The 25,497-nt window shown below is 41.9% G+C and overlaps 1 protein-coding gene across 3 annotated transcripts in view; it reads left to right on the top strand.

Moving 5' to 3' along the window:
• The window catches only part of TNXB (tenascin XB), a 72,014-nt gene that overhangs the window by 15,635 nt on the left and 30,882 nt on the right, over nucleotides 1–25,497 (top strand). The window contains exons 4-12 of one of the 3 annotated variants that reach the window (XM_066581049.1): nucleotides 108–232; nucleotides 1,268–1,418; nucleotides 2,622–2,885; nucleotides 7,835–10,636; nucleotides 13,795–13,875; nucleotides 15,946–16,230; nucleotides 22,235–22,519; nucleotides 22,961–23,233; nucleotides 23,539–23,811. In XM_066581049.1, the coding sequence (XP_066437146.1) occupies nucleotides 108–232; nucleotides 1,268–1,418; nucleotides 2,622–2,885; nucleotides 7,835–10,636; nucleotides 13,795–13,875; nucleotides 15,946–16,230; nucleotides 22,235–22,519; nucleotides 22,961–23,233; nucleotides 23,539–23,811 (4,539 nt within the window). Of the gene's footprint in view, nucleotides 1–107; nucleotides 233–1,267; nucleotides 1,419–2,621; nucleotides 2,886–4,733; nucleotides 4,802–7,834; nucleotides 10,637–13,794; nucleotides 13,876–15,945; nucleotides 16,231–22,234; nucleotides 22,520–22,960; nucleotides 23,234–23,538; nucleotides 23,812–25,497 lie in introns of those variants that run through there. The other 2 variants (XM_066581050.1, XM_066581051.1) reach the window with 2 other exon arrangements.

Raw genomic sequence — 25,497 nt, 5'->3', positions numbered from 1 at the left:
ATCTACCATTTTCCCAGTGATATTAGATGTAAGATGTTCTTGCATCTCATAAGAAATACTGTGAGCATAAAGCTCCAAAAAGTAATGACTCCTTCGCTGTTTTGTAGAAGCTATAGAAGTGTATGAGATCACCGGCCTTCGCGTGACCATAGAAGAAGAGTCAGCAGTCACCTTGGAGTGGGACCAACCTCCATCTGCCCCTGACTCTTATGACATCACTTTTAAAGCCAAGGTAAGACAATATGTATTAGACCACAGAATGATCATCCTGTTGCCTACGCAGAACAAGCTATTTGCATTTTGAAAAGATGATCATGAGTTGGACAACGAGTCTTTAGAGGGTTCTTGGACTGTGAACACTAGATCTGTAAGACTTGTGTATAAAGGCTAATGAATTCTTCCAGCTGAATCATATTTGATAAATGTCATCCTTCCCCCATTGTTCCTCAAATGTACACAATAGTATAAAGATTGGGGATGTAAAAAGAGTAAAGAAGTCCTTGGGGCCCTGGCCATTGGACTGACTGTTTGGGATGCACATATTCTGGCTGTCTTTTTTTTTTTTTTTTAAATGTTTCCTTTAACAATTCAGAAAGTATTAGAGATATAGTGAGTCGCCTGTTATATGGCCAAATGTCCTAAAGATATAGTTTTCATAATAACTTTGGTTCACAATTGAAATGGCCCACCAGACGGTCCTTCAGCGGGCTGAGATTCTGACATGACTGTCAAAAGACAGTTCTATCTGAAGCTGGTGGAGTGGATTACTGATTTAGCTATCTATCATGTGATATACTGCACCATTGATGATATGACCTTAAAGGGGTTGTGTAGTAAATAAAGGGAAGTCCCCAATTCAGGATCCTCATCTCTTGGTCAAAGTAGAGGTCAGCTAAAGAGCATTTCACTTTCTCTCTGGAGGACCTGTCCTGGATTGCACAGACAACCAATGGATTTGAATAGGCACACTGCAATGCTTTATTTCACCAGTGGTGGCATTGCGGGGATATGGATAACTTACTGTCAAGTTTCCCTACAAATTACAGTGGGGATAGACACTTTATAATGTGTTTTTTATGAACTAACCTTTCTAACAAATGGAGTGCAGAACACTTTCAATTGGCAACCATAAAGTGCACTTGTCTTGTATGGTTTGATTAATTTAGTCTACAGTGGTTCGATATCAACCATTCAACAGGTTTCCTCTTTTGTGGACTGTTTTAATTACAGTTTTTTTTCCAATGTGTAACATTCATTTATAATACAGAAGGAAAATGGTGTCATAACTGATACCATTGATGGCTCATTGACCACATATCGTCAGACTGGCCTTGCTCCAGGAGAAGAATATATCATAAACATGCAACCTCGGAAAGGCTCAACATTAGGGCCCGAAACATCTATAATGGCCAAAACAAGTGAGTATACTATCAACATAAGCCAGTATAATGAAGCAAAGACTAATGGGGGTGCAAAGAAATTAACAGAGGCAACACAGTCCCAACCATAAGCTTTCTACGACGTGCCAACTTGACATATGCCAGGGCCTGCATTTCTCATTGACACGCTAATTGGTAGAAGGCAATGTGTTCCACAGTTAAATCTTTATTGGTGGAAATATTGGACCCATCCAAAATAGCTTGGACAGGCCTTCCAGACTTTGTTTTATGGAAAAAAATATGAATGAAGCAAAACAGAAGAAAATAGACTCTTATGAAATTATTTGGACATCATATGTTGGCCCTCTGAAGCTGTGTTTGAAGAAACACACATGGGCATACATGTGACTTCTATTTTGTGTTAATTGGATCAGAAGTAGCATATGATTGGCTCTTTATCAGAAAGAGTTGGAGTACAGCCCCTCTCCCAGACACCATGAAGTGAAAGGGGAACTGCATACAGAATCTTTTCTGTGTGTTTAGTGTCATATAGTGTTATCGCCCTGCGTTATATAGGCCTCCAGCAGCACAGTAGAGCTGTCAATAACTTGTCCACCCTGTATTTATGGCTCTGCTGACTTTGCCCCAGTCTATACTGCAAAGCCAAACAACAAGCTGCAGGAAACTCCCACATTTTTGCTGTGCTTTAGTAGCCAGTGTGAATACTTATTTAGACATACATTTCCACTTCAGTGGCATGGACACATTGGGACTTCGAAGTGAAAGCTGCTTTACAGAGCTGATCTCTGTTTTGGCATATAAAGCAAAGCCCTGAGTTGTGAAGTCCCCTGTATGTCATCCATATATTCTTTAATGTAAAATAACCTACTTAGCTATATATATATTATGCATATAATATGAATTAATCTATTTAGCGGTCTATGTAATGATCCCAAATAAGAGGTAGCAAATAATAACTACACAGATTCAACTCGCAATGAGGTAATTTAAGACTTTTGGCTCAACCCCTTTGGCAAACATTGGCATTACCAGTTTGGAAGTTTGGTCTTGGCAGCCAAGACTGCATAACCATTCATTGATGAATCTTAGTCATGTGTCTTTTGAGTCTAAGTGTTGAAGTCCTACCCAAGTAAGTTTGGCCAAGCTAATTTTAGATGTACAGTTTTTGGGCTCACTTGTCTCCCTTGTTTCACGGTGTCTTCATTTTGTCCTTTCTTTTAGGGATTGAGACTCCACGTGGTTTCCGTGTGGCTGATGTCACCTATTCTTCTCTACTCCTAAGATGGGAAAGGCCTCAGTTTCTTCCTGATCGATATATTGTAACCCTTATTCACCCCAATGGGAAGGAGAAGAAATTGAGGGTTCCTGGAAAGGGAGATAGGATCAAAGTAACTGGCCTGGATGACAACACTGAATACAGGGTCCTTCTGAGGTCTGAGAAAGGACAGGAACAGAGTCAAGATACCGAGATCACCGGAACCACAGGTGAAACAAAGGGGAGTAGAGGGGATGGGTGAGAGGAAGGATTGCAACAAGGTTGTAATGAGCATGGGTGCAACCAACGAGTGCATGACTTCTGGGTGACAAATTACCACAAGATAGACAAGTCAAGAGAGAGACTGAGACATGGGAGTCTTAAGAGACTTTATTAATCCTATATAACCCCTTCTTCTGATTCTAGGGCCAATTCATCGAAGTTCTTGAAGGACATTTTGGACAAGGCTAACCTTCTAATTAATTTGTCTTTGCAGGTCTTCACTTACAGGCCTGGCAGCTTTAACCGCTACCTATAAAACATTACAAAAGGTTAAATATGTATACTGGCAACGAGATAAATGAAAGCTTATGAACAGAATGTGACTTAGTAACCGCTACATATGTAGAAGCACCAGTATGCAATTTTGCTGCTTGGAAGTTTGTGTGTGATGTCATTGCACATTGTTTGACACTAAGGGACATTCTGGTACTTTTTTTTTAAGAAAGATGGAAAACAGAACAAGAAATCTTGGAATGATCTGAAACCAGATTGGTTCAAGGCCTTCTCTATTTCTTTGTTGGCTTCTTCACTGTAAATTATTCTGTTGTGTTTTAAATAGAGTGATGGGAGTAAGCCGCTGCCACACACCTTTGGCGGCAGCTTATCACACTTGAGAAAAAAAGGATCAGGCATATTAAATTCAACATGTCTGATCCTTTTATTTCTCCGATATCTGCCGAACGAAGATTGGTCAAACATCTGATACACAATAGATCGGCCGGACAGTCCTCCTAAGATCAGCGGGTTGAGATGACTTTAGTCTAATGTATGGCCACCTATAGATATACTGTAGGAGCAACTTTAGGATGACAACTAAAACAAGCGTTTTTAATATGGATGCATTACACTTACTCATACACTTTTATTGTAGCTCCTGAGCCGTTCTTCTGAAATAGTGTAGTCACCTGCCACACCTCTAGCTCAGTCTGTCCCCATCTCCAGTCCTGACATCTCCCTTGTCCACGGATGCAAATGGAGTGGTATTTGACCAGAAATGCAAATGCGCTAGTTTCCTCTGTGCCTAATATTGCTACGGGGGAGGCTGAGTGATGTATACGGTCACATTTCCAAGCTTCTTAGGGACAAAAGAGATGTCCGGACCAGAAAAGGATGCTGGCTAAATGGGGAGCATGGGTACAGTAATTCAAAAAAACAGCGCAGAAACTGTAATAAAGTGTAGTTAGGAAGTGTCATGCATCCATATTAAAAATGCTTCTATTAGATTTAAAGGGGTTCTGACATGAATAATTTTTTTATGCTTTAGCAGCCATTGTTCCCTGGTCTGCCTAATGGACCCAGGGAACCCAGGGGTTAATGGCTGCTAAAGCATAAAAATCTTATACTTACCTTGTCTCCTGTTGTTGTTGACATCGGGGGGTCATCTCCCGGCAGCATATTAGCACTTTCTGCTTAGGTTAAGCAGCCTGACTAGAGCCACCTGATTGGCTCTTCGGCACCACGTGACTGCACAGCGTGCACCAATCAGGTGGCTCTAATCAGCAGCGCTGCTTAACCTAAGCAGAAAGTGCTAGTATGCCTCCCGGCAGGCAGTCTTCTACCTCCAGCAGCCGCGCCGCTCCGGGATCGCGCGCATGCGCAGTGGAGAGGTGCCCTCTGACAGGAGTCAGGACGGGCTGCGTCTCCACTGCGCATGCGCAGCACTCCGGAGTTCAGCCGGACGGACGGGCCGCCCACAGCTTGTGACGTGCTTGCTGTGGCGGTCCGTCCGTTGACCTCGGAAGTGCCTGACGGACGGACCAGAGCAGGAAGCGGTCTTTTTGACCGCTCCTGCTCTGCTTTAAAGGCACAGAAGAAGATGCCGGCTGGAGGGGACATGCCTGGCGATCGGGCCAGGCCAGGCAAGGTGAGTACAATTTTTTTTTTTTCATGTCAGAACCCCTTTAAACCTAAATTAGCAGCCGCCTTTAATTATCCTAGGTAGAGACCTGAGCATACATTGTGAAAGCAGGAACACAATACAAAACTACCATGCATTGAACTGACTGCAGAAGTAACAAGTAGAAGTTGCCCAGTGATTTCAATGGAGACAATACTTCATTTCCCTTTATAGTGGCTGTGCAGGGGAACTGAATATTTGCTGCTAAGTTCTACCACTGATGAAAGCTGATCATCTGGGGTCCCAGCAACAGAACAACCTGTGATCAGCATAATGTCAGGGACTCTTAAATCAACAAGGGATTGTCTCAAAAGGGAATGGTCCCATAGCAAAGACCAAATTGCAGCCCCCCATTATTGTGTTGGGTTTTGCCACAGGAGTCTAGTGATTGTTTACCCCTCTGTGCCTTTTCATGACTTTTTGGGCAATCCTTTATTGCTGTGCTTACTAATAATGCAGTTCCTTTGCAAAAGAGAGTCATATACAAATTTCTGCAACCCATTAGGAAATGAAATTCAACTAACCAGGACTGAGCGCCCTTCTGCAAAGGCCCTTAGCAGCCACATAGTCTGCTTGCATACTATGCCTTTGATTATATTAGAAGGCTAGAAGTCATTAAGGAACTGTGAGGCTGGGTTCACACAGGGCGTATTCCCGTCAGAAATCTCACGGTTTGGCCGCAGCAAAAACCGCGAGATGTCCGCCGGGAGAACCACCGCGGTTTAAGCCGCAGCGGCTTTGAAGCGGCCCGGCCGCTTGCTTTTCCGTTGCGGCCGGCTCTCCCATAGAGGAGAGTGCGGCCGTGACATAAATAAACAAAAAAGAAAAGATAAACAGACATGCTGCTTCTTTTGAAACCGCGGCTGCGGCGGCCGCAGCCGCGGTTTCAGACGGATTTACCGCAGCGGATTAGCCGTTCCGTGTGGACGAGGTTTCTGAAAAATCTCGTCCACATGGCTGGCTAATCCCGAGATTAGCGGCCGCGGGCGGATCTGCTGCGGCAAAACCGCGGCAAATCCGCCCTGTGTGAACCCAGCCTGAGACAGTTCCTTTCATGAAATGCAGAGCATATAATGTCCCTAAAAGGGGTTTTGTCATAAAAAAAAAATTCTATACTCACCTACTCCTTCCCTGTCAGTCTCCTTACCACATCTTCCCCTCTTTGAGCTTCTGCAGTTCCCTCAGGTCACCTCACCGCACGCTGGCCGACTTCTTATGAAGGCTGCATTCCTCACATTCTTATTCCAGGCCGGTCAGTGAAGGTCACGTTGTTCACTGGCTAGGAAAGAATGCTAATCTATTTCAGAGACAGCTCGCAGAAGCAGTCTCTGAAGTAGATCAGCACTTCCCCTGCTGGCCTGTGATCTGTGACGTAATGTACATTGACTGTCAGGAAGGAGACTGGCAATGTACGTAACCTCACAGGAAACCAGCTAGAGGTGAGGTGACCCCCCCCCCCCCCCCCCCCTTCCTTGAACTGCAAGAGATAGGAGAAGATAGGGGAGGTGAAGATCTGGTAAGTAGACTGACGGCAGAGGAATAGTTAAGTATACATTTTTTTTTTAATGACAGAACCCCTTTAATGGTGTGGTGGTGGGTCCAGAAATACCTGCTGCACTAGGATCCAGAAATCTGCCTTCCAGATCAGAGTAGTAAGGTCAATCCAAAGCCTTTGTTATAGGTTAGGAGTAATAATTACTTGACAGTAACAAAGTGCTGTTAACATAAAAACCCATTGGAGATTCTGGTAGGGTACAAAGTGAGGTGTTAAGGTCTGGGTGATCCTCAAAAACAGCATATACAGAAACATAAAGAGATACAAATATGTGTTATATAGTGTAGTAGGGAAGGGGAACTTGTTATTTGTATAGTGTCCGCAGTGCTTTCAGGTACTTTATTTATTACCCCCCCCCCCCCCCCAGCAAGCTGGGTACTTATTTTACAGACCTCGGAAGGATGGAATGCTGAGTTAACCTTGAGCCGGCTACTTGAACCATGTGGGGATTGGACCCACAACCTTCAACTGCATTCTGCTGCCTTAACACTCTGTGCCACATTGTGTAGCAGGAAATAAAATGCACCAAAATAACTAGGATGGTATTGGACTTACCAAATCCCTTCAAGTAATAGGCACATCAAATTAATGGTGCACGTAAACAACCAACAATTACAATAGATCCTGATGGGAATTGAACACGAGCAGTCTCCTTTGTCGTATTGGTTTACTAAGTGGTAATGGTCTTCAGAGTGGATCCTGGTTTAAATCAAAATCTCTCACACAGGTAGTGGCAGCATCCAGGGCGTAGTGCAAAAGAAAATCTTTTATTCCTCCGAAAACATGCTACGTTTCGATCAAGCATAAAAATCAAACCCATTAAAGCATTAAATCAAACCCATGCAATTGCCTCCATTATATTGGGTTACTCAATGGCACCATTACCATTAGCCAACTTGATATTGCAAATGGAATTGCTTAGGTTTGATTTCTACCAAGATCCACTTTGAAGATCATTACCATTGAGCAACCCAATACAATGGAAGCAGCTGCTTGGGTTTGATTCCCATCAGGATGCACTGTGTTTCAATGACTGTGATGTGCATTTAAAAGGATTTGGTGAGTGCAGTTTCCTTCTAGTGATTACCTACTACACTAAATAATGCGGGTATTCGTGTCTTTATGTTTTTGTATGAACTAATTAGCACTATTTGGGTGTTGTGATGCCTCCTTATGGTTCCAGAAAATGATTAAAACTTCACATTTGCTAGGTCAAAATGTATTTTCTTACAGCAGATTCATCAAGACATATATATTTCAAAGTTCATAAACTTGATTGCGTAATTGTTTTAGGAGTATGTATTTGTTTCACTTGACAGGTGTGCTAACATGAGTTTGAATTTTCAGAATTGTCTTAATTCTTTATTTTCACTTATGTAGTCTCATCTTTGAGTCTTGACTGCAAATAGGATAACGCTTATCTTCTTAATTTGGTGCTTTACTAGCTGGAGAAGAAAGGAAACGTTTGATTGTGGAGAAGACCAGCGTAGTGCACGAACCCGTCGACCTATCTCACACAGTTGATACTGTCAATTTAGAGACATCAAGACAGGGAAATCAATATCGTCCTAACTTGCCTAGAAAAGAGCACCCGCATGCAAAGGAAGAAGAAGAAGAGAGTAAAGAAATAACTACAGATGGCCAAAAAGGGAGTCGTGTCGTGCACACCCAAAAGAATATCAAAACTATCATCACAACGATATATGAAACACACCGGAGCAAAGGAAGCCCAGGAGATACCTACGATGAACATGAGGACTCAGAGTATCTTTCAAAAATGCCAATAAATACACAAGATAAACGTGTGGTCACTAGTGTGAACAGTGAGGAGGATTCAGAACTGGTAAAGGCATTGGACAGAAAAGGAAACTTACCAGGTACCAAGGTGCAGAGATGGATAATCACAAAAAACATCACACGTTTTGAACCATCGAAGACCAAAATCCCTATCCACTTGTATGAGGGAGAATCAGAATTATCAGAAGATGTACACACAACCACTAACTTCCAAACTAAAGAGCATATTATAGATAGTGGACTATTGCCAGATACATCCAGTATTGCCAAAAAGCTGTTGGAGTTTGATTCCTTGCAAACCAAATCTGTAGAAAAAACAACCACGGATCATTCGGAGAGTGCATCCTACGGCAAAAATATTCCCCACAAAGTACCATATTCTGGACGTGAGGGTATATTAGATATTTCAAAAAGTGGGTTTAACCCAGAAACATCAACAGAGAGTCATTTGAAATCTGTCGAGACTGGATTTACGGGAGAGGAACAAGACCTAGATGATCTGACAGACCCAACAAAATCCAGGAAGCGCGTCTCAACATCAGTCCAGGTTAATAAGTTTGTCAATGTTTCCAGAAGAAAAATTGCAGGGAGAGAGGAAAACACTGAAATGTATAATGAGACTGTTGGGGTGGAAGGACATGGACGTGAACGGCCACCTTCAATGAAACCTAAGAACCAAACTAGGATATGGGGCCCACAAATAAAGGCTGTAATCGAAAATCTGCCTGAAAAGTTATCTTTGTATAATGGGACATTTATTCAGCGATTAGAAAGTTACCTTCGAGCAACTAATTACCCTCTCCGAGGCAACCAGACAGTTCAGTCGGTGGCCAGGGCAATTTTTCTATACTTGGTAAAATGGAAACCTCATACTTTTACAGGTATGGTGTATGATCGTCTTCCTCTAAAGACACCAGGAGCCACTGGAAACCCACAACCTGTTGGAGCATCGCGATTACAGGGCAATACAGGGAAAACGAAGACCGATAATAGATTGCAGCATGGTGGTAAAGCAACAGATAATTCACAGGAGGAAGACGTTTTGGTAAATAGACCAGATGCCACTAGGACTGTATCCCTTGTTCCCAAAATAGAGGCTCTTGGAAGGGTTGAAGCTGCTGGGGAGATAAATATTCCGATTATATTAACAATGGATAAAAGTGGAGCCGACTCAGAAGAGGCAGATAAAAATCTGAATAGCATCGGTAGAGCCCCTGCCTTAAGGGATAACATAAAAAGCGTAGTTGAGGAGGATTCATCAAAAACTTCAAAACCAACAGTAGATAAAAGTACAGTTCCACAAAAGAGACTACCACCCTCAAAAAAGGTCATTCCACTAAAGCCGAAGACAGAAGATAAAACAGGAAAACAAGCATTTACAGAAAAGTCAGATACTGAAGTGGAACCTGGGCCAATTTCAGCAGGTTCCAATGTTCTAGAATATGACACTTTGAAGAAAGATACTTTGGAAAGCACAAAAAAAGAACCAAACGAAAAGACTTTTTCCAACCCCAGAACAGGTAGTGGTGCAGTGAATATTGATGGTCATGTTCATGGAGGAGACAAAGAAGAACATGGCACTGATGATTCTCTAGTGGGTCATAAATTTAGTACAGGATTTGTAACAGATCAAACTGCAAAGGAACATCCACGTTCTGAAAGCAAACAATTATGGGAAGAAACAGGCGGTGGTCATGTAGCATCTAGAACCCAACCAAACAGAACAGGTAGTGGTGCAGTGAATACTGATGGTCATGTTCAAGGAGGAGAAAAAGAAGAACATGGCACTGATAATTCTCCAGTGGGTCATAAAATTAGTACAGGATTTGTAACAGATCAAATTGCAAAAGAACATCCACGTTCTGAAAACAAACAATTACAGGAAGAAACAGGCGGTGGTCATGTACCATCTAGAACACAACCAAATAACTCTAGAAAAAAAGGGCCCCATAAACCAACTAAACCGCATGAAGTAGAAAAGGAAAGAATTGTACACAAAGTAGTGGGGGATGTGAATATGCCAAACAGTCAAATGCCAACACAAGAAACACCTGTCACTAGTGGGACCCATGGAGTCGAAGACAAGTTTTTAGGGATCAATCAACTTGTAGGATCTGCAGAAGACCAAGATAAAACTGGCCCCATACAAAGTCCTATTGTTTTAAAAGTTCCAAGCCCGGGTGCTCAAGGAAGACCCAGCATACAAGAAAGGACTCCCACTAGCCTTGTAATATCATTAGAAGGTCTTGGGTTCATATGGGATAAGACAGTTATCATTTATAGTCCATGGCCACCAGTCGCTGGTTCAACACCCCAGCAAATAGAGGTGGAAAGAGGAGTCAGGCAGGTGGAAATCAGAGATCTAGTCCCAGGAACTAGCTACAGACTTGATCTCCATGGCATGCTGCGAGGCCGCTCATCCAAGTCCTATTCACTGGTGGCTGAAACAGGTACTGGGCAAGCTAGCTTATAGGAAATATGGGGAGTTTGGGTTATGTTGAAATTCTACTGGCTGCCCACTGGCTTATCCTTTTGCTTGTTCATACCAACTATATCTTGATGGGGTAATACCTCACTAAACCAGATTTGGGAATGATCATTGTGTCTTGGGAAATTGAGTAGATACCTCCAACCACTTTCTAGAAAAACTGTAAGTATTTGGAATTGTCTACTATCCTCCTTGTCTTGTCCTCCTTCCCATTACTTATTTGATCTTCCCATACAATTGGCTTCTTGTGCATTCTCCTACACCTTGTTTTGTGTCTGATACTATGACTTTTTGTAAATTTAGTTTTTTATAATTTGGACACTTTAGTGGTTACATTCTTACCTTCTCCTGATTATTTTAGACATATAACTGAAAAATGTAGTTTTTGAATTAATTCTGGATTAATTTAAGGAATGAAATTATCCAACATCCATGTTTAATATTAACTTCCACCATTGATTTAAATTTGGTTTCACCACCATCAGTGGCCTTCATTGGAGCCACATCCTTCTCATTAATGGTTCATATCACTGTTGATGACTTTTAGTCCATTCTATATCTATACATTCTACATTTAGACAGTTTGGACATGTGGTTGGGGCAGTTTCTTTTTCTTTTATTGTGGTATCAATGTAGGATAACCGTTCCTTAAAGGGACTTTACAGTAAGGGACTTTTGCAGTTACTTGCTGAGCAACACGGGTCTGACCACAGGGACCCTGATCAGTTGCTAGAATTAGTGTTTCCATGTTCTCAATGAGATTTTCAACTTATTTTTCCATTCACTGAAACATTAAGGAGGGACATTTTCATAGGAAGCCAGTTAACCACAAAACCAGTGGAGGAACATGCAAACAAGTATTTGGTTGGATTGAAATCCATGACCCCAGTGTTGTAAGTGCTGACTACTGATCTTTAATTCTACTCATGGATCCTTATGTTTTCTACTGAATGCCTAACCTGCATCCTTACTGTATGCACACTATGCTACCAAAAGTAATTGGACACAAATCAAAAATATTATTTATTTTCATATGTTAATACTTACTGGGGCTTTCTTGGGAACTAATGTCGTAGGATACTCTCTTTGGCGTTCTTTCATCTAGTACTTCCACACGTAAAACATCCTCAGACTATAACGGAACCTCTGCCATACTTAACTGCTAGCAAAACACACTCAGGCAAAAGGTATGTCCATCTGATTTGAAGATGGGGTAGAGGGATTTGTCACTCCATAGAATATTCTACCATTGCTCAACTGTCCAATGACAAAGCTTCTTGCACCACTGTAGACGAGCCAATGCACTATCCTTCCATTCATCCTGCAAATCAGACTTTTGCAGGATGAATGGAGGGAAATACCAGCTGAACTCTATCAGCAGTTAATAGAAAGTAGGCCACAGAAAGTATCCAATATCATTAGGGCCAAAGGAGGTCCCACTATGTAAGATGTTCAATTAATTTTGATAGCATAGTGTACATTGTATCAGCCCCTACAATGACTATTTGTACTTTTATCATTATTTAATGACATGGGGTGGTCACAAAATTGCTGCTTCAGCTATTACAATACTGATCAGATTTCTTATGGTGCTAAACAATGGAAACCTGTATTAATGCCATATACATGGAAAAATTCATTGGCCCTTAAAGGGCAATTCCAGTCAATATAACAGTATGGTGAGGAAAGTTTAAGACATAGATCATATCAAATACCTTTTCTGAATATCACTCCCATCATGCTTCAGAATGGAGCACAAAAGTTATATATTTTTTACGCTGGGAGGGCCTTTCTTCTGTGCATATTGTAACCCCCTTGAATAAGGCAAGTAGAGAAAGGGGGAGCAAATAAAGTATAAATGTAACTTTACTCGGAGAAGTGGTTGTCACTTTTCAGTTTACTTAGTCAGACTTAAAGGGGTTGTCTGCTTAAGAAAAAAACTAGTTTTCAAATACCCATTTAGGATTAATAGAGGTGACAATCTCCACCATTCAGAACATTTATCAATTAACCAAAGCAGAGAGCGGCCACACAGATCATCTCTCGTTCTGGAGGAGCTAACATGTTCATATAATAAAGGACACCATGCAATGCTTAATTTCCCCTGTGGTGGCACTGTAGGGAAACAGAACACTTGATGCCACAGTGATCAACCTGTGATCAGCTTATTTTTCAGTAGCTCTTTTAACTAAAGTGGACAGCCCCTTTAATTGAATGCATTTACTTCACAAATATTAAGGTATTGATAAGCATAGGGAACTTGATTTATAGGCAAATGTTATCGGACTGGAGTTGCTCTTTAAATGTGTTTTTTCATTTATTTTCCTCATTTCTGTCTTGTTTTCCCTCAGTCTGTTGCCTTCTCAACCACTCACCGATGAATAACACCACAGTTTTACCTCACAGGCCTCTCTCTCCCTCTGCCGCTCGCTGTGTGCTCACCGTATGGCCAATGACACCGCGTCTGACCTGCTGATAACGCCTTTACCCTTCAGGCAATGTGAACGCACAAATGTATATATATATCATATTGTTAAAGAGTGAAGTATGTGTGTGTATGAGAGCACAGTTGGGTATATATATATGTGTGTGTATGCTTGCTCATTTCAATGGATTTTTTAGCTCAAGCATACACATATGTATATTGGTGACGTGGACACAGGATGTATATGTGCTGTATACATGTGTGTATGATATATATATTAATGACAGATCTATGTATCTTTGCTTTCTGAGCCACTCTATCATTATCCTTGTATATGTATATTCTATAGTGTATATGATTGCAGTATACGTATAATATACATAGGCCTGACACTGGTGTATGTATATATTTATATTATGAAATACTAGTATATAATGTTATGTGTGTAATCCCGGGGGATGTATACACGTGTATATACATACACATACATAACACTATATGTTCACTGCTTTATAGCATGTCATTGTGCACATGTTCTGCATGCGACACTTCTTGGTTCGGCATGAAATTGATGTTATTGTATCTTTTACAATGTGGGGTGTAAAGAAGGGATAGCATGCAAGGGACATGTGATTTAGAACACTTTTTCAAGGTGGGACCTATGGATATAACATTGGTTTTGCCATTACTGACAGCTCCATTAACCACGACTATGCAACCGCACGTTGAAGTGACCACTCGACCTCCGTATACAACTGAAGTCACCACAAGCAAAGGTAATTTGTCATCAGTTGTCTCATTTATCGCTAGATCCATGAGCCTTTATCTTTTAACCATGTCTTTTTCTTTTTCATCTTGCCTAATTACAACCAGGGTTGCCATCAGGGCAGTACAGGTGACAATGCTGTCAGAGGCTCAGTTAAGTTAGAAGCCCACACTGCACTGTCGATTGGTGGCCACCCCATTGCACAAAACGTACATCAAACTACTAATGACAACCTGTCCGTACGTCTGTGAGTGAATGGGTTTGTGAGTGACTTACATGCTCCACCCCTGATCACATGACAGTGGCATCATCAAAGGTCCTTCATCCCTAGTGCGGGAATTACATGCTCTGCCCTTAATCACATGACAGTGACATATTCACAGGTGCTGTATGCACATGGCTGCTGTCCGACTAGGTGTTCCTTAGTATTCCATAGCAAGTGAGGCCCCAGGGGTTTGCAGTCTGCCCATAATCTGCACAAGGATGCAGGACCTCTGATGACATCACCATCATGTAATCAGGGGCGAAGCATGTAAGTCATTCACTCGAGATGAGCGTCACCGTCATGTGGTCAGTGGCGGTGCATGATGGTGACATCATCACAGGCCCTTCATCTTCACTGCTGTGCTTCTTCTGATCCCTGTTGTATGGGATGAACAATGTATGTAGCAGTACTGTGTGTGTGTGGCGTGCATGCAGCAGAGCTGTGTGGTGCTCGCACCACCAGAAACACTGGTACTATAATTTCCTATTAATTACTAGTTTCTTAAATAACATTGAACTGCTTTACCAAAAATTCATTGCAATACAAACTGGCGATATAGCAAGATGTCACACATACAGGTGTAAGAGTCCAGCATTCTTTCAAAATCCTGGAGGCATCCTGGCATGCCTGAAGAAGGGGGAGAAGCCCCCAAAACATCGCTGATTGTGTTAGTGGCGTGTGTTCACACTTTGCTCTCTAAGTCCTGATTCCAGGATTTTGTAAGCAAGCTGGATTATTGGACATGTGGGTGATGTCTTGCTATATCACTATTTTGTAATGCTATGAATTTTTGATAAAGCAGTTCAAAGTTATTTAAGAAGAGTCAGTTCTGTGCATTGAATTGGAAAAGGGATTAGAAGCTCTCCTCACTGACACTGGCCATCTGAAGTTCACCTTCATTGACTTTTTGATGTATTATGACTGCCATCAACCCAACACCCACCAGTCACTTCATGGGAGGTACAAAGTTTTACTTATGAAATGCAATGGATTTATTTCATAGGTAATGATAGGACAACCTGGTTCTCAACTTGGTTTCCTTCATTGCACATACAATGATGTGCAAAAAGTTATCCAGAATTGTTTCAAGGAACATTCTGGAGAGTTCCTATGAATGGTGAAGTCTGCGCATTCAACTAACATGAGCCCTATCAAACAGGATGTGGTGGAGAGGTTCATTCGCAGCCGAGATCCTGCACCTACAAATACTACGGAACTATGGTTGCTCTCCAGATGACATGGCTCATCATCCCTCTAGACGTCTTTCGTCCACTTGTGGAGTTGATGCCACATTGAGTTTTTGTACTTCACTAGGCTAGAGAGGGTCTTACATGACATAAGTTCCTGTACCATGACTTTTGGCACGGCAGTGTACAGGTTCCAATTATTATTGTGTTCCCTCTTCTTTATAATCCATAATATGTGGTGTAAGCCCAAGAGACTCCATAACGATCATCTTATTCCCCTTCATTTCTAAGGTGCAGTGCTTTTAGAAGAGGTTTGACATCCTACCTTAGGTGCCCCCCAAGTTATGCAATAGGATAAAAGATGGAGGTTTAGAGGATATAATACAGTTCGGGAGCCTAAACATTTGCCAATAAGGGGCCCAGATATTTCTGATAGCAGCCCTGATCAGAACTGTCATGGCTATGGTCAACTGCTGAGGTCAAGCTATTTCTTCTTGAGCTTCATGTTGCATGTTCATTATGTTTTACATATCCAATATCATTTCAGTTGACAGCCTTCCGTAGAGAAACAAAATACTATAACATATTTAAATCATCCAATATTTAGTAGTTTTCTGTATTTCTTTAGCTAAACCCTCTGGACACGTTGCTCCAATGGGTGGCCTGCAAGTTCAAGACATCACAAGTAACAGCGTTACATTAATATGGAAGGCCAAGCCCCATTTCTTCGAGACCTTCCTGATCCGCTACGAGGATATGACTGATAGTTTGGGACCAAAAGAGGTTACCGTTCCTGGAGACCAAAGAGAGGTGACATTACAGGACCTGAGTCAGAGCACCAGATACGCCATATCATTGTACGGTGTGCGGGGAGGGAAATTATCACGCCCTCTAAAGGAAGAAGTGACTACAGGTATGAAGGAGCCTTAGGCACTACAAGATCGGCTGTAGCAATGCATGTTATATTGCCTCTTTGTACAACCTATGAATGACAGCCAGCGGTGGGCCAGATGCTGTGATTATTTCTAAGCAGGCATTGCCTAAAGTACAGTATATCATCCCATTGCTGTCTTAAGCACTGATCTAACCGAGTAATTATTTAGCCTCCCCAGAGATTGATAAAACATTGACTTATTCCAGCTGATACACATTACTCTATTTTGCAGTACATTACATGATAAGAAGCCAGAAATAGGCCAAAAGCACAATCTATTTTTAAACACTTGGATCCGGGACCAACATCTGCAGTTCCTGAAAATATATTCTCATGTAACATTGGTAGATGCTTCTTTGCATCCCGGCAAGGCTTGAAATTGCCACGTTTTGCATTGGTTGTTCTCATAATGTACTGTATTGTTATGGCGCACCATCGTGACCGCCATCTTGGCTCACCTGTTCCTGTTGCTGCTATCACAGTTGGTTGCTGTTCACACTCCTTTCCTTCATGATGCAAACACTGCATCCTTCTTAGCAACCAGTCTGTACCTCTGCCCATAGGGTTTATACCAGGCCCCATACTTAAAAGGCAAGTGTGCATCCTGCTAATCTTTCCCCAGCCTATATTACACATTCCTTCCCTTAGGATACTTATGCAGTTTGGTTCCACCTGTGGTTCTAGTGTGATCGGTTGTGTGCTCTCTGGGTTTTTGACTCCTGCTTGTTCCTAACTATTCTGTCTTCTCCATCCCTGACCTCGGCTATATTTATTGGACTACTCACTCTGCCAACTACCTACCCCAACTCGGACTGTATATCGTATTGCACCTATTCTACTATCCTTGATCTCTTCCCAGATTCCCGTATTGAAATTTATGCCTGCTGCCTTGATCTCAGCTCTTCTCTTTATGCCAATGTTCACACCCTCAGGTACCACGCCTTGGTCTTATATAGCATCAGCTGCCACACTACTGAGACTACTTCTGCAAGTAACAGTTGGGAATTTCACAATGAACTCACATCCCAATTGGTGGAGTAACAGTGTGAAATCCAGGGTTCCCAGGGGCTGCCTCCAGATTTAGCCCCAAACTAAATCAGTGTATAGTAAAGAGAGCCCACATCCACTTGCTGAATTGTATAACTGCTTGCACTACATACTAGTGATACTAATGCTTCAAAATCTACAAAGTCAATATCTGCCTCATTGAGAGAAGTCATTGAGGTCTTCATAATTTCCTTTCAGTGCCTTTAGTAGCCCACTTCGGTAAGTAGGTGCTTTGAAATAGTGTATTTATGGTCTATTGGTCTGCAACTGCAACCCTTCATTTTGCGAACATTGATGTATTAATATTCTATTGACCATGACTTATAGATCTTCAAATGGAGACTGAGAATGGTAATGATGATCCAATGTGGTCTGGACTTGGCATGGTCTTCTGCTCATGCACATGCTGTGATGATCTACCATTAGGATGGCCTGTTCTGTGCAGAATGATGTCCTACTGGTTGGTTATTATGTTATAGTAATGCTCTCATGGCCAACACTATACTAGTGATAATCCGATGAGTATTAGATTAGTGTTGTTATTAGCGCTCTTGCATCACAGTGTAGTTGCAATAATTTTTCTACTGAATACCCATGCATTTTCCAATGATCATCACTAGATCTACAGGATGATCTACCCATGTTGATGTCCATCAGTGCAGTGATATTTCAACCATGTTGAATCAATATAGGGACGGTAAGGTGATACACCAGAGATGCCCTGCTGATCTTATATGTTCTGTTAGTATCCTACTAGCAGGACAAGACTGGGCCAGCAGAATACCAGGTCATCCAACAGTGATCTGCAAAGGTCCAGCAGTAGACAACCCCATGTGGAGGTGACTTTGTATCCTAGTGGGATCTATTTTTTATGGCATGACTTACAAGTAACCTATTAGATCTTATTAATGATATGTTCTGCATGTATAATGATAACAACAAAGATCATGATGCAATTACAAGTTGACTTGTACATGTTCTGTATCGGTGGTGGGTGGACCTTCAGAACCCTCTTCTCTGATATACCCAAGGAGCCTCAATCAAGCACTGTCCTGTCTACTGGTGTTATACCTATGTATACTAATGATACCTGACATTCTGGTGATGTCCTACTGACTATGTTGATAATCTTCTAGAATAGGAATGCTTCTTTGCCCAATAGTTGGCCCTTGTGAAGCTGCAACCAATCAGCCGATAAATGAGCAAACACTCGTTCTTTGGCTGATTGCATCTTTTGTGCACCTGAAAAAAATCCTGAATGATTGTTTATCCCACATAGGGTCTGAATCAGCCAGTGTAAAGGCCAGTAGATGAGCTTTGATCTCATTGACAAGAACTTGTCTACTGGGTGGCCTGCAGCAAGTATGCAATGTCATTGCGCACTTTCTGTGTGTGTCACAGGTGCCTCTTGCAGGCGGCACACTGCGATTTATGGTCGTGTGAGCACAGCCTAAATCCCATCTCTGAGATAACAAAGCAGGACAGTGTTGATTAAAGCCACAGCTAACTAACACATGGGGAATCCCAAACCCGCAACAATGTTATTGTTGTAGATGTTGCAAGTAAATAAATAGCTTTGCAATGACTAATTTCGTAGCGTTGGACAAACAAAACCAGTGAGATACACCCGTCTTCTCTGGAGAAATCACTCACAAGGTTTGACCTTTCCCCAATCTACAAACACAATGACTCGACATCTTGTACATGAGATTGATTTAGCTAAAACTGGCCAACACGTGATGCACTTCCCAACCGCACCCAGTGTAATGTCACTTCTGAATATCTGTAAATCCCCATTTTTTTCTGGATATCTTTTATTTACAAAAATAATTCTCTACGTGATTTTTAAACAATCTTGTCTGATTTATGATATGGGTGAAGGCAGACAATGCCTGTAAGCTGCCCCTAAAGACAGCAGGAAAATGTCATTGGTTCTGCTGAAACTAATAACTTCATGAGGCTTTCTTCTGATGGGATCTGATCCTGTTTGTAACACCAGATACATGGAAGTCATATAGATAAGTCGTATAGCTTTATTGGGACATACCAAAGCCACAAATGTGTCGTTACCTGGAAACCCCACTGATTGCACTTCAGTCTGAACACCAAAGCGATTATAAAGTAAGAGTGGTACGTCATAGTATAAAAGATAATGGAAACAATATGCCCAATGGTAAGGAACTGAGATAGATGTTTCCATCTTGGCCTATGCTGATTTATATGCTCCTCTGACCTTGTCCTGCTCTTATTGTCTTTTTCATGTACAGATAAACTTTAATGGCAGTAATAAATCTGATTACTTTTGCCAAAGCATGCACCGGTTAGTCAGCTCGGGGTGTATGGGCATGTCTGCTCTGGCTGGGAGCTTGTACGATATCAGTGATAATGGAATACATAGGAAAATAGCACTTAAGCAATTGAATTAAATGATGTGTTGAGTATTGCCATACATGCTAGCTTTAGGAAGTGGTCTTCAGGGAGATCATTTGAGTGCACAATGTTGGTTTGCAAGCCCTACCCCTTTTATAACACACACCTCCACATCTTCTATTCCATGGCATGTTCTCCGTTTTTCAATAAGATTATCAGCCCCACATCCACCATCTTTTAATACATTTTAAACTCCCATATGCTCCATTTTTCATCTCCACATCTATTTCTATTTCCCCCCACATCTTCTGCTTTCCAATACGGTTTCAGAGATTTCTGGGAATAACATGGAGCTGGACCAAGATGCTATGAACTGTTCAGGCTCCAAGACCGGGAATGCTGGCCCAGCTGCTTTAGCCTTAAGTAGGAAGAGTTGTTAGTAAGGACTCATCTTGGGCCACACTGGTTCAGAGGAAGCCTGTGTCTGGAAGTAAGCTTGGTTGGTGGCCATGGCATGGACACTTGCAATATGATGCAGGAGCTGAATTTTGCAATTACAAACTTTAATAGCAATGTTACCAGCTGAACCTATAGAATTTCTCTTCTGAGCTAAACGTTCTTGCAAATCAGCGTTAGCGTTATTTATGTGTGAAATCACTGTCCGCATATCGGGATTGATCAAGTCCTTATCCAGATAGCTTGGTTAGAGTCCCTCTGTCTTTCGTGATGAACTGACGCAATTCGGCAGGAAAGAGGAGAACGAAGAATGCCATAAACTCAGCATTTTGTTATGGCTGACCTTTTCCATTAGACAAGGAGTACGCGCCCGTAGGGTGGCCATTGCTTCATTGCAATACTATGCAGTAGACTATCTCCAGTTTCGTCACGGCACACACTCTTCCCCTTCCATTAGCTTTCCCCCTCAGACAGTCGCTCTTCATTTCGGACCCCTCTTAAAGCCACAGTAATTATACAGTGTAATAACCATAAATACCTTAAATAAATACCATAAACCATAAATTCTTAAAGAAAAACATGACCTCCCTTGCAAAAGCATCCTCTGTTTTTCACAGCATTCTGCATTTTTAAATACATTTTATAACCCCCACATCCTAATCAGAAATATAATTGGTAGTTCATGTCCATTTTCACCCCTTGGTCCAGCTACAGTCTATTCATCTTGCAAAAGCAAATCTCTCTCTCACAACTGCCACTGTGGTCTCTGTGACTCAACAGCAAGGTCTGCCAGAGGAAGTGCTATTAGCTTAGTGTAGGTCGCCCCAAAGGAAGAAATGCGCGGATAGCTCTGCTTTCTAGGTGGGCGCTGCAGGTCACAAGGGACTTGTCAACTCTTTCAGGAGTCTAGAAAGCCTCCCCTTTTTCTGAGTGCCTTCTACATGTTTCAGGAGCACTGGCGGGTATGGATATTATCCACTACTGATGTATGACGTCATCCTTCATTAGATTAAATTGCTCTAAAGATATAGAGTAGCTGACACCAACTTTGCCAACAAGCATCCAGGTGGCACCATATTATATATTGAAGTGGAATTCCTCAACTTTTTATTAGCATGAGAGCCACATCGCTGAGGTTGAGCCTGTTACATGATTCTGAAGCCAAGTTGCAGTGATGTTTTTCTTAGCTTGGTGACAGCTGGCATTTTTATAGTGCCAAGTGTCAGCAGTAACCAGACGTGATATTGCGCAATGCCTTGTTCCTACGCTACTGCACTGTAAAATGTAGATTGGGAGTAGTGTTTCTTTTTGTGGAGGGCAATCCAATGCTCCTCTAGGAAATTTAGTATGCAAATGAGGGATGGTACAATGCCTCTACAGTGCCATCTTTTGACTTATAGTGAATCTACCTTCCAATAGGTGGCGCTGTAGAGACATTGTGCCCTCTCCCATCTCAGGGTGCTGAGGTTGCTTTTGTAAACAGATGCTCACTCTTGCAGGCCCACTATGTAGCTATGCAGTTGCCTTATGAAGACATAATGATGATGCCATTAGTCTATATGCACTTCTGAGAATGCAAAGCACCTGAGCAAGTTTGGTGCAAAAACTGAACAAGCAGGGAGTACAAGGAGATTTCAGCTCTGAAGATACAATAATAAAAACCATAACTCAGAATAAGTACAAAGCAAGGAAGAAAAATTCTCAAGGAGCCACGGGTTGGAGAGCACTCTAGTGGTGGGGGCCACGGCTAAGATAGGCTCCGCCTTAAGGTGTTGGATTTTGCCAGGACAAATGAACCTGGTATTTATTTCTGCATACACACCCTTCCCATGATCCTATGGCCAACTTCCCACTCCACTGATCAGTAACAATGAAGATCCTTTGGAGAGGCGGACCGCCACAGCTTTTTTTAATGCAACCAAACTGTTAAGAGAATGGGGCCAGCCAGCCAACATCGGTTATCAGACAGATGTATGTCCACATGATATGTTTTAACAAATTTGTATAAATTAAAAATATATTTCATAATTATACAACTTTAAAAAAAATACTTTCTTAGAAATGTTTGTGAAGTTGACCATGTTGCTGCTTTTTGGATTTTATTTCTCAGATTCATCTCCGGATAAAGGAACACCTCCCCGCCTTTCCCCTCTTTCTGTGTCTGAGGTCAGGTCAGATTCCTTCCGTGTGACCTGGGAACCTTTGGATGGAGATTTTGATGCTTATGTGCTACAGTATGGCCCAGTGGGAGGTTCATACAAAGAGGAGACTCTAAAAGGAGACGAGACAACTTTTCTCATTACTGGGCTGGTTGCTGGGGTTAATTACACAGTGGAGATTCGAGGAGTTTTGGGAGACAGTTATAGCGAGCCGGAGTCAACCTTTGTATTCACAGGTACTAGATATATGGGGATGATGCTATCTTATCCTTGGGGTGGTGGCAACTGATAACGTCTGAAAGCTCTGGATTAATTTATTAAGAGAAGTTCTAAAATTGGCTTTTGGAGCAGGAGCATTGCCTGTCATCAATGAATGGATACCACTGACCCTTATTACTAAGCTTACTCCCTCGATCTCATATCTGTTGCCCAGACCTTTTTAGAAAGGCAATTATGCAGGATACAATTTTGGGTTGGGTAATGTTACTTTGGCAACTTTTTGGCAGAGCGTTTTTATATTGTTTGGTTGTAACCAAAGGGGAAAAGTTACACCTCTGCATAACTGGGAATGAATGTGCAAGAGGCCTCGGTCTTAGTTGGTGTAGAAGTGATAATTTGTGCCCATCTGAGATAACCTGGTGACTTTTTAAGAAAATATGCCTCTTTTTGCTCAATAGAAAAACCCAAGCCTCCTCGTCTGGAGTCTCTTTCCCTCTCTGATGTTCGCAGTGATTCGGCCCATCTGACGTGGGAGGTCTCTGGTGGAGACTTCGACTCCTTTATTCTGAACTATCGGGATGCAGAAGGTCAACTGCGAGAATTTAATATCGAAAATGATTTGAGGTCTTTTGATGTAAAGGAACTAAAGCCTGGAAAGAAATATAAATTCTTCTTATATGGTTTAACTGGTGGAAAGAAGAGCAAACCAGTGACAGCAGAAACTATAACAGGTGAGAGCAGAACCAAGGAAGTGCACATGGTCCAACTCTAGAAACTCCTGAGGATCAGCCATTAGTAAGCTGTACCCAACCATACATTTTCCCTATGGGAGAAAAGCAGTATAGTGTGTCAGTCATTTAATAGCTTCCACTCTCAGCTTATGATACCCATATGCCCTTATAGTCACACTAGAGTGCTAATTAACTGTTGTTTTTTGCTGCTATGTGTTTCTATGAGACACAGGGCATTCAATATTGAATAACGACCATTCTGTTTTAATCTCGATTTATGATGTTTCGTGCTTGTTGTTCTATAGAGAAGACTACACCTCCACGTCTGGAGTCGTTCTCTGTGACTGACATCTACAGTGAATCCGTCCGTCTCTCCTGGAAAGTGATTAGTGGTGAATTTGATAGCTTTCTCCTCATGTACCGAGATGCTGAAGGGAAACCTAAGGAGATTACTTTGGATAACCACCAACGTTCCATAGAGGTTGAGAATTTGAAGCCTGGGAAGAGATATAAGTTTATTCTATATGGAATTTCAGGAGGAAAGAGAAGCAAAGCATCCATAGTTGAGACCACAACAGGTAATGGAGCCACCAGATCATGTTACTGTGACTGTTTTATAAGCAAAGTAATATGAAAATGAGACAGGGAGGCAGTACTATTAGTACCTACAGTACATAATTTAAAAGAGGATGCGGAGAGGTAGCACTATCTTTACCTACATCATGTGCAAGGAGAGAGAAGGAGGCAGTACTATCTGTACTTACATCATCTACAAGGAGAGACAGGGATACAGTACGATCTGTACCTACATCATTTGCCGGGAGAGACGGCAGGCAGTACCATCTATACCTACATCATTTACAGGGAGAGACATGGAGGCAGTACTATATGTATCTACATTTTTTACAGGGAGTGAGAGGGATGTAGTGCTATCTGTACCTACATCATTTACAGGGAGAGCCATGGAGGCAGTACCATCTGTACCTGCATCAATTACAGGAAGAGACAGGGAGGCAGTAGCATCTGTACCCAGATCATTTACAGGAAGAGACAGGAAAGCAGTACCATCTGTACCTATATCATTTACAGACAGAGACAGGAATGTAGTACTATCTGTACCTATATTATTTATAGGAAGAGACAGGAATGTAGTGCAATATGTACCTACATCATTTACAGGGAGAGACAGGGATGCAGTACTATCTGTACCTACATCATTTACAGGGAGATAGAGAGAGATGTAGTACTATCTGTACCTACATCATTTACAAGGAGAGACAGGGAGACCAGTTTCATCTGTATGTACATCATTTACAGGGAGAGAAGAGGGTTGCAGTACTATATGTACCTACATAATTTACAGGGAGAGACAGGGAGGCAGTACCATCTGTACCTAAATCATTTGCAGGGAGAGACAGGGAGGCAGTACTATCTATATCTACATCATTTACAGGGAGAGACAGGGAGGCAGTACTTTATGTACCTATGTCATTTACAGGGAGAGACAAGGATGCAGTACCATCTGTACCTACATCATTTGCAGGGAGAGACAGAGAGGCGGTACTATCTGTACCTATATCAATTACAGGGAGAGATAAGGGACAATACTATCTGTACGTACATCATTTACAGGGAGAGACAGGGAAACAGTACTATCTGTGCCTATATCATCTGTGCCTTACATTATTTATAAGGAGAGACAGGAGTATTGCTATCTGTACCTACATCATTTGCAAGAAGAGATATGGAGGAATTAAACTGTGTCTACAACATTCAGAAAGAGAAGCAGGAAATTTACAGGGAGAGTCAGGGAGGCAGTACTATCTGTACCTACATCATTTACAGGGAGAGACAGAGAGGCAGTACTTTATGAACCTATATCATTTACAGGAAGAGACAGGGAGGCAGTACTATCTGTACCTACATCATTTACAGGGAGAGTCAGGGAGGCAGTACTATCTGTACCTACATCATTTACAGGGAGAGACAGGGAGGCAGTACTTTATGTACCTACATCATTTACAGGGAGAGACAGGGAGGCAGTACTATCTGTACCTATATCATTTACAGGGAGAGTCAGGGAGGCAGTACTATCTACTCCTAAGTTATCTTTTGAGCAAAAGGTATGTATTCCTAGAAAGGTGACCAGCACATTACATTGAAATCCAACCACAGAAACCGTGACACTAAATATTTGACCATGTGAATTTTGCACAGTAAAATGTTATGTCACAATTTATACAGTCATTCACAAAAGTAATTTT

Source organism: Eleutherodactylus coqui, chromosome 10 (assembly GCF_035609145.1).
Source record: "Eleutherodactylus coqui strain aEleCoq1 chromosome 10, aEleCoq1.hap1, whole genome shotgun sequence".
NCBI classification, from domain to species: Eukaryota; Metazoa; Chordata; class Amphibia; order Anura; family Eleutherodactylidae; genus Eleutherodactylus; species Eleutherodactylus coqui.
This window is presented reverse-complemented; position numbering and strand designations above follow the sequence as displayed.